The sequence below is a fragment of the Bacillus rossius genome, chromosome 10 (assembly GCF_032445375.1).
Source record: "Bacillus rossius redtenbacheri isolate Brsri chromosome 10, Brsri_v3, whole genome shotgun sequence".
Taxonomy (NCBI): domain Eukaryota; kingdom Metazoa; phylum Arthropoda; class Insecta; order Phasmatodea; family Bacillidae; genus Bacillus; species Bacillus rossius.
In genome coordinates, this window is record NC_086337.1 from 51,953,946 (window position 1) to 51,968,610 (window position 14,665).

Consider the following 14,665-nt stretch of genomic DNA (forward strand, 5'->3'; position numbering starts at 1 on the left):
CTGGTAGACAGAGACAAAATTTTTATGATTTAATTTTTAGACCAATTTCGTTTTTAAAACAGGAGATTTTGGTGTTATTGGTTTTATTTTTAGTGAAATATGCTCACTAAAAAAACACAGAACATTACTGAACAACTATGAACTTAAATGTTCCACGATATGAATTTCTCCAAAACAGTGTCATTTGGACTAAATTTGTAAATATCGTAGAGACAAAGAAAAAATCATTCATACGTGTAACGTGTAAGTATCACCGATAGGCGATAGGTGAACCATAAGCTATAAATTGTATTTAATGCTCATTATTGTTATTTTTAATATCTTTGGATGCCTAACTCAATATTTATTTTAATTGCTAACCATTTTATAACATCCAAGCTACCTTAAAATATTGCAATTCTTTTTACCAATGGTGGTCGTTGCTATGCATATTTAACTGAATCTCAGTAGATATTATGACTCAAAATGGCTACGAGCACTTTAGTACAACAAATTGTCAGTAGGTAGTGTTAGCAGTTAATGTATTTGGTTTATCATCCATCCTTTGGAAACGCATCCTTTCCACTGTGGCTGCCTTAGCTAAGGAATGTAGCGACGTGTGCTTTATGGACTCATCCCTATGTATTTGGAAACTGTCACTATTTCATGGTTGAATTGGCTGGCACGTTGTTGAGATTATAAAATCTCATGGACATTTAAGTATCTGAATTTAAATGAAGTGAGTAGTTAATAGTTAATTATTAAGTATTTAAGCAAGTTCTGTGTCAAATCACTTCAAGGAACTGAAATTTTTTTTTTACAAAAACAAGTTTCATTTCGCCAGCTTACTTCTAAAACTCGTTAAGTCCAGATTTTCCCCAGATTTTTTATATTCCGGATGTGATTGGTGTGTATTTTTTTTATTTTTTTTTTCATTTTTTTCAATAGTGCACACGCTGATAAAACCTCGTAAGTCAACTCTATACTTAGTCTCTTTTCTATTCGCAAATCGTAAAACCCTCGTATCTTTGTCTGTCGAAACCGTGCTCCGAAAGCTCGTAAGTTCTTCTGTGAAATTGACTGAAATGGAGTTACGCGGTTTCGGAAGTAAGCCGACGATTTGTAGTGCCGGTAGAGGAATGTGCATCAGCTGAACTCGACAGAAGACGAGACTCGGTCCACGAGCGGGACGGACCTGTGACGGGGCTGCCTCCCGTGGAGGTGACCCGCCACACCAGCGCGAGGCTGTCGGCCGTGACCCCGGCGACGCTGAGGGCCGGCGGGCCGGGCGGGACCAGCACGGAGAGCGCGTAGGTGACCTCGTCCCGGCCGAACACGTTCTCCGCCAGGCAGGAGTAGTTCCCCGCGTCGCCCGGCCGCAAGGGGGCGAGCGCCAGGCTCCGGCCGGGCAGGACCTCGTGCCGGGCGGAAACAGGACCGCCCCCTGGCCCGCGCCACGAGCGCGTGGGAGCCGGGAGCCCCACAGCGCGGCACGCCAGCACGGCGCTCCGGCCCGCGCCCACCGCCACCGCCCGCGAGAAGGACGCTATCCGCGCCGGCACTGCGCACGTGATCCACTCCTGGTAACAGACTATGTCCGAGTGCAAAGCTTCCCTGTCATCACAAAACACGGACTCGTTCTCTTCTTTTCATAAACAGGCAAATTCCTTCCGTTGAATCGGTTCAGCATCCAACGGTTTTGGGATCGAAGCTGGACGATTTTTTTTCCTCGCAGTGAAACCTCGAACCATGCGAACATCATATTAACTTGTTTTCAACAGAGCTGCCAGAATCAACTTGTCGATACCTTCAATTACTATATTTGTCATGAATTAATTAGGAGCTTTCTAATAAATAAGTACATTTGAACCACGGTGATAGGAAAATTTTAAATACCACGGCGTACTTCAAAGTCATACACTTAAAAAGATATAAAATAGATAGCTGGATAATAAAAGGCCAATACAAATACATACTGCCAATAGGTATAATTCACTACAGACTGAGAGACTGCATAAATATTTAACACAATATGGTTAGTAAACCATTTATGAGACATACAAATTGATGTCATACTGAACAAATAAGGACTAGCAACCGCATACATGAAATGCATAATAAACAAACATAAATATAAGAAAATTTTACGAACGTCACGAAGCACGCACACATTTATAAAAACAAGTTAACCATATGGTACCGCTGTACATAATTTACTATGATATACCTAGTCTGCTGCAACGTTTAAAGAATATGCGAGCCAGCACAGCTCCAGGGTAATCAAACAGCAAAACAACATGACAAATCTAGTCAGTAGACACAAAAAACGTCAAGAAAAAGCGTGAATACTGCATGCACAAGTTGTACGTGACAGGCATAAGCAAGCCTGCATGAAGCAACGAGGAAAGCTCAAAATAATATGAAAAGCTACAAAATTAAGGCAGTAACAAGCAATAAGAAGACGGTAAACAAAATAATGAAGTTCGAGCATACCGAAAGTCCGGCATGCGGGACACACCTACACCTTGAGTGGCCTCGTGGTCGTTTCACAACTGCAGTGCAGCAAAGTTACGTTAATTTATCAAACACAAGGAAAACATTTAAATGTTGGTGATGGCAATCCAAATAAAATATAAAATAACCGAAAAGTCACTGGAAGAAAGGCAGCCATCATGCACACACACAAATGACAACCCAAGAAAATTATCAAACAGAAAACTTTACTCTACTTTAAATTCGGCCATGCAAGCGTGATGTTCCCGTCACAGAGGTCAAGACCACGCAAGTGACCTTTTGCACACTAATGCATTACTCAATATTTTAACCCGAAAGAAGGCGGAAGCACCGCTGGCACCCGTATTTATGCCTATCGCAGGCGCCAAGCATAAGAGGTGTGGTACACTGCAATAGCAGGAGATGGGAAGGAGAGGCAAAGGAGGGGAGGCGGCTAGAGCACCAGAAAGAATTTTCGTGGTGACGTCCTCTTCGAAGGTTTGAAATTCAAGGAATATATTTATTTCTGGACAAAGAATTGTACCACAGTGCATGGACCAGAAAAATTAATCTAATTCTATTTACTGTGCATGTCTTACAGAATCACTTTTTAAACCGCAAATGCTTGTTTGTTTTTTATTACTCTGAGTGTATCTGTTTCAGACAATATGATTACAAATTATTCTATCGTGAAACTGCAGCACGTAAAATTTACCATTATTTTGATGGAGTGAAAATTACAAAAAAAAAAAAACAGCATCTATAAAAAATGAAAACAATGACACGGAAAACCTCTGTTTTAAAAACCGAAATTTGGACTAAAAATAAAACCCTTAATCTTCATTATGTACAATTAATAAAACCAACGATGTTATCTTGGACTGGTCAAGATAACTACAATAATATTTCATCAAATCTGAATAATATTGATGAACTTGAAAACTAAATTAACCAAATCACATTACCTAACTCCACATATTTTATTTCTATATCATTACAATAATTGGATATATTGAACCCAACTATCTGCTGCAAACTTTAAAATCATCTGTTCGTAATCTGTTTCATTTCTTCCCTGGGGAGTATGGTTGTGCCATCCGGCCGCGGCCCGTGGGAGACCGCGCCCGGCAACGCGGTCGAGAGAGCGGAGACGCGGTCGAGAGGGCAGAGACGCGGTAGAGGGAGCGGAGAGCGGAGACGCGGTCGAGAGGGAGCGGGGGAGAGCTCGCTCACCTCGAGATGTGGGGGTCTGCGCCACCCGGACGCTGCTGGGGCCCTCTCCCGCGCCCGTCGCCGCAGTCACCCAGAACTCGTAGCGGTGGTGCTCCTTCATCTGTCGCGCCTCCAGCATCAGCTCACCGTCCCCGAAAACCTCTTCCCTCTGCACGTCCTGCGACAACCACGGTCACAAGCCCACCGCCGCGAGGGGGTACACGTCACAACCAGGGACCAGATTATTAGGGATGTGCGAGTACCCGATATTTTCGGGTACGGTTCGAACCCAGAATCGTTGTACGTACGTGGATTCGAACAGTATCACGAATATTCACAAGAGTTATAAATTAATTTAATACGGCTCAAAAATTAGGCTACTATTACATAAGTATTTATAATATGATGTATCAAAAGAAAGATATATGTGAATTAAATAATTAACACAGTTGACATTAAAAGAATTTCGAGATTTCGAGAGCTTGAACAATAGTTACGAATTTCGTCGTACAGTAAACTATAAACTGAAAACAATTACATACCTAAAAGAAAAAAAAACGTCTTGGCTATTTATTGGAGAAAAAAATGGTTTCGTTTGCTGAAACGTTTATAAAACTGAGATTTCCCTTTTGGCGTGTAGTTTATTACGATTGAGTTAGAGAATCGAATATGTTTTGGTTTTTCATATTTTAAAGTGTTTATTATTAATTATGTTTACATAATTATAAACATTTCAATCTCAGTGTAATAAATAATTGCTAGTAGTTACAGTTAGAAAATAGAGAACACACATTATTTTTAAAATAATCAGTTATTTTTAATTATTCTGTGCTTAATATTCGGAATTGGATTCATATCTCAAATATTGCCAGGGATTCGAATCGGATTCGAACCGAACTGAAGATCAAGGATTCGCACATCCCTAGAGATTATTGTCCATTTGTTGATACTCACATTTTTTGTTTTTAGACGATGACGGATAACAGAAACTGATGGTTAAATTAATGATAGTAATTCTAAGTTTTACTAAACCAGAACACTGTCACATAAAGCATGTTTTATGGTAATTTCAAAGTTTGTATTTATATTCAAAACCTTTACTTGTTTTTTTATTTACCAAAATTCTAACATGAATTTTTTTTTTTTTTAATGTCTATTTACATGTTCATGTTACGTTATTTTCTCTAAACTATATTTATTTAAAAGGAATCACAAGACACCAAAAATTTTATTTTTAAATATAAATCCATCCGAAAAAAAAATACAATTTTTGCCTCTCACCATAGCTCATACTGCAGTGTCGGTGAACAGAAAGAACACACTTGCGGTCTCAAAGCTCAGAGAAAGAGAGAGAGAGAGACACTCGGTACGTAGACCTTTTGTCGTTACCTGGTTGCCGTTCTGCACCGAGTGGATGTACACGGTGTACTTCAGCAAGCGTCCGTTAGGCTCGGCAGGGGGAGTCCAGGACACCAGGATGCTGTCTGACGTCATGACCAGCGCTTTGACAAACTCCGGAGGACCTGGAACTGGGAAAAAAATTAATTATGTGTGGCACATTTATTCCACACAATTTTAATTGAAATGCCAATATTCCATTTTAAATGGTTTCAAAATAACCATCAGGTAACCCATGTTTCAGCTATTTAATCAATTTATATATATTTATATATATTAGGCTTGGAGTGTGCAGTACAGCGACACCCTGAATAAACTTAACGTATGGTTCAATAATGTTTTTTTCCATCACATTTTTTTCTCTATAATATTAGTCTTGGTTACTATAGCATACTAAATGTTAACCAGCAGGAGTTGCAATGCTAACTTAAAGTAAAGAAAGTAATTTTATTTTAATTCTGTTCATTGAAGTGCTATTGGATACACAATTTTTTTTTTTCCATCTAGTGCCTACAAGAATAAATGTACTGTATACCTATTATTGCTCATGTCACACATGAATCGAAATTTCGCTGTTTGTATCCGACTCAATTCAATTCTGTCATGCGTGTGCACATTAAAAAAAGAAATACACACAATTTTTTTTAAAATGACTCATGCGCGCCTATTGCGAAACGATTTTACCGAGTCGGAAATATCTTCGCGGGCGTGCACGCAAACACTTCACCCAAAGTTTCATCGCAGTCGGTAATACGGGACGAACAAACAAACAAACGAACGTTAATTTCCGTACGTGACAGGTTTCTCAGAAAATTGTACTGTACGTGACGCACTGGCAGACCTGCCAACATTCAAATTAAAAAAATCATGAGGTCCTCAATAAAAACTTTCAGGCCCATAAATACAGGTTAGATATAAAAAACAACAAATGAGAATCTTTAAATTTAAGTGACATACCTGTAGGTACATATGTTACATGGTCTCTGCTTCAAAATTTATTTCAACAAATTATAGGTTGCAGATTTAATTTAGTTGAACATAATTTAGCGCTGTCGTGTAGTGATCATGCAGGGCCGCAACTAAAAAAGATGTAAAATAACATTCTGCTCGTGTAACACTATTATCACTGTTCACAGCAAAATTAATTTTTTATTGGAAGCAATACACTTCACGTGTTAGTTGTGTTTTTTTTGGAGTGACGTGTTTCACAACGTCTCCTCTTCCACTATGCGAGATAGAAAAATCAGCACCGCACACGCTACAAAACGCAAAATTGCTTCCTTTACGTGACTAGAGTATTGATGGAAACTCGTTAGTGTAAGCTTTCGTAAAACTTGTTTTGTAACTTTCACAAACAAAATCTTGGGGCCCTGAAAAATCGCGAGGAAACACTATTTTGGCGTGAGGGCGTGAGATGGACCTTAAAATCATGAGCCTCACACCAAAATCGTGAGAGTTGGCAGGTCTGCACCGGCAATAATTCCCGTGGTTCTGAACGTGCCCCCCGGCTTGAGAAAGTTTAGAGAAGCACTGCACCACTCACTGTCCTCCTCGGTGACGCAGTGCAGCTGGCCGGACCGGGAGCCCTCCCCCGCGCCGGTGTACGCCAGCACGCGCACCGAGTAGTTGCCGTGCTTCGCGAGCCCATGCAGGTTCGTCTCGAGGTTCGTCGTCTTCTTCACCTCCGGCGCGTGCTGGGCACCTGCGAACAGTAGCGGATCCAGAGGGGGGGGGGAAGCTAAGGGGTTCAAGCCCCCTCCAAAAGCATCTGGGTCCACAATTGTTTTAGTGTTTGCCTTGATAAAGCATAGCCTCAGCTGGGTCAAGCCCCTCCCAAACCAAAATCCTGGATACGCCACTGCCTGTGAACGAGCCTTAACTTTACTGCACCGCGCGGAGACACACCCACCCACCTTTTTCATCACAAAACTACTACGCATGTTTGTAAACTTTATGTCTGTGAATAGAGACCCGTAAAAATTCGCGGGTTCAATGAATGACCTCCAGGACGGACTCCAATATCCTCTACACACTCGGGCGAATGCCAACTGTTCATTGGCTGCTGACTTGTGAGTCGTCTCGACTGAGTGGCCTGTGATTCGACACTTCTATGAGTGAGGGTCTCTAATTGGCCCTCAGTCCTCCAGATTAACTGTGGACCAATGACAGAAGCAGCACTAAGGTATAATTTTTTGAATTTTAGCGTAACACGAAATGAACCCGCGAATTTTCCGGGTCTCTATCTATGATATATATAATCCCAGGCTTGAGTCACAAAAAGAAAAATATACCTTCATTATGAGTTGAAGTTAAATATTAACTTTTTAACATAGCTCGTCAGACTAATAAATCTTAAAACATATTAACCGTATCAATGAAAAAATAGGATAGCGACCAGCTTTAAACAGTGATGCACACATTTCAAATTTACAAGGTTAGGACTGTGACCAATATTAAAAAAAGTATAGCCCTTATATTAAAATATTACAGCCACGATACAGTATTTGAAGGGGCTGGAAAATGATACAAAGAGGGAGAGAATCCGGAATAAAAAATTTAAGGGAAAAAAGGCTGATCAATTTTTAAAAAAATACTTTTAAAAAAAAAGAGTGCACAATATTTATTCAAATCCCATTATTCCTGTTTCGTTTGAATTTAAACATATAGTAAAACTTTTTTCCACACTTCACAAGAGTCCACGAAATATTGATGTGAAATAAACTAAAACAAAAAAAAATTTTAGAGTAATGAAAAAGTGGTAAAAAATACAAAGAAAAAAACGAAAAACTGATGAATTAAACTTAATACTAAAAAGATTCACTATTCATAGAAACGTGCAGTTTTTTATGCTAAATCCGAGATAATTTTCTTATGATTTAAGTGGCTATTAAAGTGAAGCGAGCCATCAAAAAAAAAAATTATAGTTAGAAAAAATGCGCTGGGAATTAACGTTTTGTGACTTTCGGGTACAGTTCCTGTTTATTTTGGGGGATATTTTTATGACTCCCATGACCAACCCCTCAGTTTCGTAAATTTTTTTGAATCTGTACATAACCTGTTTGCATTTAAGATCGTTGAAATGGGTTGGCCAACCTCCCGAACAGAAATCTCGGCAATGCTACTGGTCACAGTTTTTTTTTATTAAAGAGAAGGGAAAATCTTTCAAAGACACCGCCTTGATACGTGTTGGTCGGTAGTGTGGGATTTCCACCCACTGAAAACCCTCCTCTCCACTTTCCCCGTAAGTGTCGTAGGGGAGACCGGGCTGGAACCACGTTAGCATTACCTCAACCCAGTCCGCATTGCGTCAAGCGACGTCCACTCCCGTTTCACTGGTCTCTAGGGATGTGCGAATCCTTGATTTTCAGTTCGGTTCGAATCCGATTCGAATCCCTGGCAATATTTGAGATATGAATCCGATTCCGAATATTAAACACAGAATAATTAAAAATAACTGATTAATTTAAAAATAGTGTGTGTTCTCTTTTTTTCTAACTGTAACTACTGGCAATTATTTATTACAATGAGATTGAAATGTTTATAATTATGTAAACTTAATTAATAATAAACACTATAAAATATGAAAACCAAAACATATTTGATTCTCCAACTCGATCGTAATAACTTGCACGCCACAGGGAAATCTCAGTTTTATATATAAACGTTTCAGCAAACGAAAACATTTTTTCTCCAATAAATGGCCAAAACTTTTTTTCTTGTAGGTATGTAATTGTTTTTAGTTTATAGTTTGATAGACGACGAAATTCGTAATCATACATAGTTTAAGATCTCGAAATCTCGAAATCCTTTTAATGTCACTGTGTTAATTATTTAATTTACATATCTTTCTTTGATACATCATATTATAAATACTTAAATAATAGTAGCCTAATTTAATTTTTCTCTGCTAGTATTTTTGAGCCATCTTAATTTAATTTCTAACTTTTGTGAATATTCGTGATACCGTTCGAATCCATGTACGTACAACGATTCCGGATTCAGCTAATTGTGGATTCGAAACCTTACCCGAAAATATCGGGTACTCGCACATCCCTACGTGGTCTCTCTCTCTCAGATATTTTTTTCCTCGAGAATGCACCGCAGGTAGTCACAGGTGAGAGAGTTCGCAGGGACCAGGGACCGGCTACCTTGCTTGCTGCTGATGTGTCGGTAGAGCACTTTGTAGCCCTCGATGACGCCGTTTCGGTGGTCCGGGTGCGGGGGCTCCCACCGCACCCTGATGCTCTGCGACGACAGGGCAGTGCAGTGAACGTCCTCGGGCGGCTTGTCCGGGACTGTGCAACACCCGTGCCCCAAACACCCGTGACGACGCCCCAACGACGGTTCCCGACAAGTTCAAGCATTCCCACCCGCGTTTCCATCCTTTCTGAATGAGTCGTGTATTTCCAAAACTGGCCATCTCCCTCAGAACAGTTTTTTGCGAGAAATCGAGGAAAACTGTTTACTCGATCCCACAATGTGGCATTCAAGACGGTTTATTAAATGAACGTGGCCGCTTTCGCAATTAACTGCTCCTTATTCGCTGTGGGGTTACCATGGAATTTTATTTTCTATAAAAAAAAAATAAAAAAAAAAAACATTTTTTTTTGTGGAGTGGGCATGTTTTGGAAATACGGGATTAAAATATTCTTTTTCCTCGTAATACGTTGTAAATCTTTAAGGAACCTAACAAACTTTCATTACAAAGTTATTTTATCCACAAAGAAAATGTGTGAACATATGTGTAGAGTAATTTTTTACTGATATTCACACACCCTTTTCTGAAGCTTAATGAAGCTAAAATTATGAATGGAAATTTGAACAAGGAATTAAAAAAAAAAAATAAATAAAAATTCAGAAAGTTTAGGAAACATATGTATGAAATGATTATATGTATTAAGTTTGATATGTTAATAGATGTGTCCATGCTAATCATCTCACCTTAAAAGACTGCTATACTGAAGTATTCATATTAAAAAAAAATGGCAGCACACACAAACTAGTTTCAAAAGCAGCAGAAGGAAATTTCTTTTTCTACATTTTCTACCTTAAAATCATTTGCCTATCCTAAATCCTATTTCATAATTTAGCTACACTTATAGAACATAATATCAATAGTAGTGTTCTACGAATGTTTTGTCATAAAATAATAAACAATGATGTGGCCACCAATTTAAATATTATTACAATTATTTTACTAAGGCGTAGAAAAGTGAAACTTCTTTTCATATAATATTTCCAATTTAACTGGCTGTACAATACAAAATAAAAAATTACATTTTTATTATTGTATTGTACTTAACTAATTTTTAAAAACATTGTTTTCAAAAGTTTTTTGGATTCAGCCAATATGCAATTATTATTTTTTAAAAGCATAAATGAGAAATAATTATTTTCAGTAACTGACAATTTAAATTTTGATAAGTGATGCTTCTTATAAATAATCTGCTGTTCCCTTGACTACGTTCAAGCAGTGAATATTTTAAATCATATGTGATATGTGGAGTTCTGGAGAATTCGGTTCCCAAGAAAGGGATATCCAACCAGTTGATCTGGGTTAGTTCACGCCTAGTTCAGGCCAGGGGGGGGGGGGGGGGAAGTGTGGCGGGAACATGCCGGCATATTTACCTACCACCCTCCAGTGTGGTGACGAGCAGCGGGGGGGAGGCGGGACCGGGCCCCACCGCGTTGAAGGCCCGCACCGTGATCTCGTAGCGGGCGAACTGGCGCAGGGACGCCAGCGTCACCTCGAGGCGACCGCCGCCCCCGCCGCCTCCTCTGACGGTGCGGGTCCTGTGAGTGCCGCCCGACACATCCCGGTAGCCCACCTTGTAGCCGAGCACCTTGCTGTGCAGCGTGTTCACCACGGGGGGCTGTGGGCGGAACGCAGCTCATCAGGTGTTTCCATTCACTCCAACGCGAGACCACCTGGCTACTTCAAATGCAGGACTACCACAAAATTTTAGACTACCTCGAATGAATAGCTTCTTTCAGAAAAAAAAAAGGGGGGGGGGGTTGTCTGGTAAAGTCGATTTACGGACGATAACTTCACGTGATGACGTCAAGAGCCAACATAGATGAGAAATTGCATACTTTTTAATTTTCCGAATATTATTTAGTTTTTTTTTCTTTTTTTGCAAAATTTAAATTAAATATTTTTTTTTAAATATAATCACGAACAATTAGTTAAAAAGCCCGCCTCAACCTGTTTGATATTATTGGAAGATTTTCCTCGCACTGCGGTCGGCCGGTTCTTGCACGCTCGGCTCAGGCGGAATGTGACAATTTTTCGTGCGTGCAGCCGGCGTTCATCGATTTATAAGACGTTATCACGTCAAAAAACATAAGTCACCCTAATTTTTCAGGTAGTACAAAAAAAATATCAATACATTTGTTATAATCACGTGAACATTTTTAAATTTTATGTATGTATTCTTGATCATAATTTAAATTTAACTGTGCTTTTGTAAGAAAAAATAATTAAATTTCCTTTTTTGATTAATAAATGCTATCAACTTATTTTTTTTCTGAAATAAACATATTTCCGCTAACATCTTCAATTATATTTGTTTACGATGAAATTAAAACACTTAAACTTTTAAATTGGGTTGCATAAATACAATAAATTGCACATAAAATGACTTAAATACTACAGTTAAATAAATCAATTTTTTTTTACATTATAACACCAAAACAATCAATAATTGCACATAGGTTCCCAACCTATACAGTCGTCATTGGTTCATGCAGGTAATTTTGTATTAAATGTTTAGCGCACAAACAAACATCATTACTCTTTGACTTATATTGTATCTGCAATAAATGGTTTTCATGACCATCTAAGGCTCTAAGTAATGGACTGACAGAAGTTTGTTTTGTTTTAAACTGTGCACCTACATGTACAGTCAGAAGTTGAACTCATGCTTGACTCAAAACAGCCAAAAGAGTGACTTATTTTGTTTCTGAAATAGCCAATTCCAATATAAGGTTACCTCAATTGTAAGATTAGATACCTCAAATGTAAGCCTACCTCTAATGTAAGGGTAACTAATATACAAAATTATCTACATTACAAGACTACAAATCAATTGTTTAAGTTCAGTCACTCAAGTCAATAGAGATGGACATACAACATGCAAATGAAATTGGGAAAGGAATCCACCAGGACTGACTTTGGGTCACAATGGAAAGCCAAAATAAGGATAGGTGGACTGAGATTCAAATGTAGGTCTTTCCGAATGCAAGTCCAACGTTTTGCATCTTTACCAACTCGTTTGGTTTACCCCGAATAATTTAACGGCCTCAAATTACATACAACCAAGAAAATAATACCACCTTAAGTAAAAGATAAATTTGGAATCTTTTAAGTCTTGAAACACGTTAATGGCTCAGTATAGTTATGCACACCCATGTTTTTGTTTAAGCTTTACTGAGAGATTTGTTAGTTGGTTACATTGATCAATATCTTAAAATTTCATTTTTGTCACATTAATGGAAGTTCTAACATTTCTATTTTCACATATGACATTGACTTTGGAATACAGAAAATTTGTACATTTTTGTAACAGTTTCTCTTTTTTTTAATTATTATTAAATAATACTGATTTATTATTTCAAATCTTATTTACCAGTATTGAATGACATATTTTACAAACATTTTGTCATTTGTGTTTTATTAATATTTTAGAAACAATTTGACATTTACATATTAAACATAAATATAGCCTCCTAAATAAAACTAAACAAATAATTTGTCTCGGGTGGGGCTATCGCCCCCAGCGCGACCTCTTTCGGAGCCGCACTTGAAAAGGGTACATATAGTACGTGCTTACCTTCCACTGCACTACGATAGATCTGGGTGTGACGGCCTTGGCAAACACGTCAGTGGGTGGGCCACTAGGAGCTGCAACAAAAATTATGTTAACACAAACTTTAAAAAAAAATTTCCTAGTTAAAAAATACATTTTTTATCAAAATTCCAATTTATTTCAAACCAATTATTAATGTCTGACAGTAGGAATAAAGAAATTTACTTCCAGATATGCACTTTGCTTAGCAACAACACATGATCAGGAAGACTGGTAAAACTGAGGGGAAAAGCTATGGCAAAGAACCCGAGGGTATTATTCGGCAGATCACTAGAGGGTAAACTGCTGCAAGAGTGGAAGGAGGTGGTGGTTGTACCTATGTATAAAAAAAGGGAGCTATAAAGAGTACCCAGCAAGCTATAGGCCAGTTAGTATTACACCAGCAGTAGGAAAGACCATGGAGAGTTTAGTACACAGGTATGTGGTAGGGGAGATGAACAGTGAGGCAGCTAGGTTTTTGGAGCGGCTACTCATGTGAAACATAGCTGATGGGTCTGTTGGAACAGTTGGTGAAGGGAGTAGATGAGGGACAACAGATGGATGCCTCTTTCATAGATTTTGAAAAGGCCCACCATAATGGTGAATGATTTAGAGGAGGGAATAAAAAGGGCACATGTCTCTGAAGGTGACTGTTTTGTGTATGGATATGCTGAGGAGGGAGGGTTGCAGGACAATTTGAATAGGCTTGTATGAGTGGGTGGAAAGGAATGGCATGAAGATAAATGTGGGCAAAATGAAAGTGCTAAGGTTTACTAGAGTGTAGCCGGAACAATGAAAATTGAAAGTGAATTGTGGGAACTTTATTTACTATACGTTACTGCATGTACGTGGGGTCACTGCAGGTTCGTTTGAAACTGTTAGTAGGCTATTGTTGATTGTTGCCAGTCATGCATGGTACGCACAATTTGGGTACACTCATCTCTAAATTCGGGTAAGTACTTTCGGGTGCAAGAAATTCCCAATTCTGGTATCATTCAGGTACATACACAAATAAAGTATGAAAACAAAATAGCATTTACACTTTTCTGATAAACCTCATAATAGAGTGACAGCATAAAATTTTATTGTTTAAATGAAATATTGGCTCTACTAATAAGAACCGTGTGTGGGATTTTAAAATGTGCTTCGTTGGAGAATTGGGAGGACAAAAATAGAGAAGGGTGGGGGGATAATGTACATTTTTAACACTATTCCAGCCACATATGATCAATTGTATTTTCAGGTTAGAGATTGGTGTAGAATTATTGTTAATATTACCTGTAATATAAATATGGCGACTTCAATTTGTGTTGTGCTTTAATAGTGCATCCGAGACTGTTTTCAATGGGAGATATCCGTTGATCATGTCGTCGTCGCCCTAGATATTAGCTGCAACTTGATCCTAGGAATATAGCGTACCCAAGGTTGTTTTCAAATCGGCAGGGATGTTTAGTGTCAGTACTTTACAGTCAGGGCAAAGACAGTTTTCCACCCTAATTGATTTTCCATTCAAGATAATATTGTTCAATATTTGTTTCCATCAATATTTTATTTAATTCGGGTATCCGAGAGGATTCTTTCAGATGCGTACAAACACAGTAATCTTTTGTACATACGTTCGGATTCGGGTACGTATGGGCATCTGGCAAACATGGTAACATGTTGATAGTAAACAAACTTTTTCATTTTGTGCCACGTGACAGGGTAATTCACACGGCCAGGAACAAAAGAAAACA

At 38.6% G+C, this 14,665-nt stretch overlaps 1 protein-coding gene across 1 annotated transcript in view; it reads right to left on the bottom strand.

Annotated features, from left to right (window-relative positions):
- Positions 1-14,665, bottom strand: part of LOC134536128 (cell adhesion molecule Dscam2-like) — an 81,026-nt gene that overhangs the window by 51,158 nt on the left and 15,203 nt on the right. The window contains exons 8-14 of the mRNA XM_063375713.1: positions 12,915-12,985; positions 10,715-10,955; positions 9,231-9,377; positions 6,626-6,784; positions 5,074-5,213; positions 3,706-3,862; positions 1,175-1,540 (exon numbers count right to left, since the gene is read on the bottom strand). Of these exons, the coding sequence (XP_063231783.1) occupies positions 1,175-1,540; positions 3,706-3,862; positions 5,074-5,213; positions 6,626-6,784; positions 9,231-9,377; positions 10,715-10,955; positions 12,915-12,985 (1,281 nt within the window). The remainder of the gene's footprint in view (positions 1-1,174; positions 1,541-3,705; positions 3,863-5,073; positions 5,214-6,625; positions 6,785-9,230; positions 9,378-10,714; positions 10,956-12,914; positions 12,986-14,665) is intronic.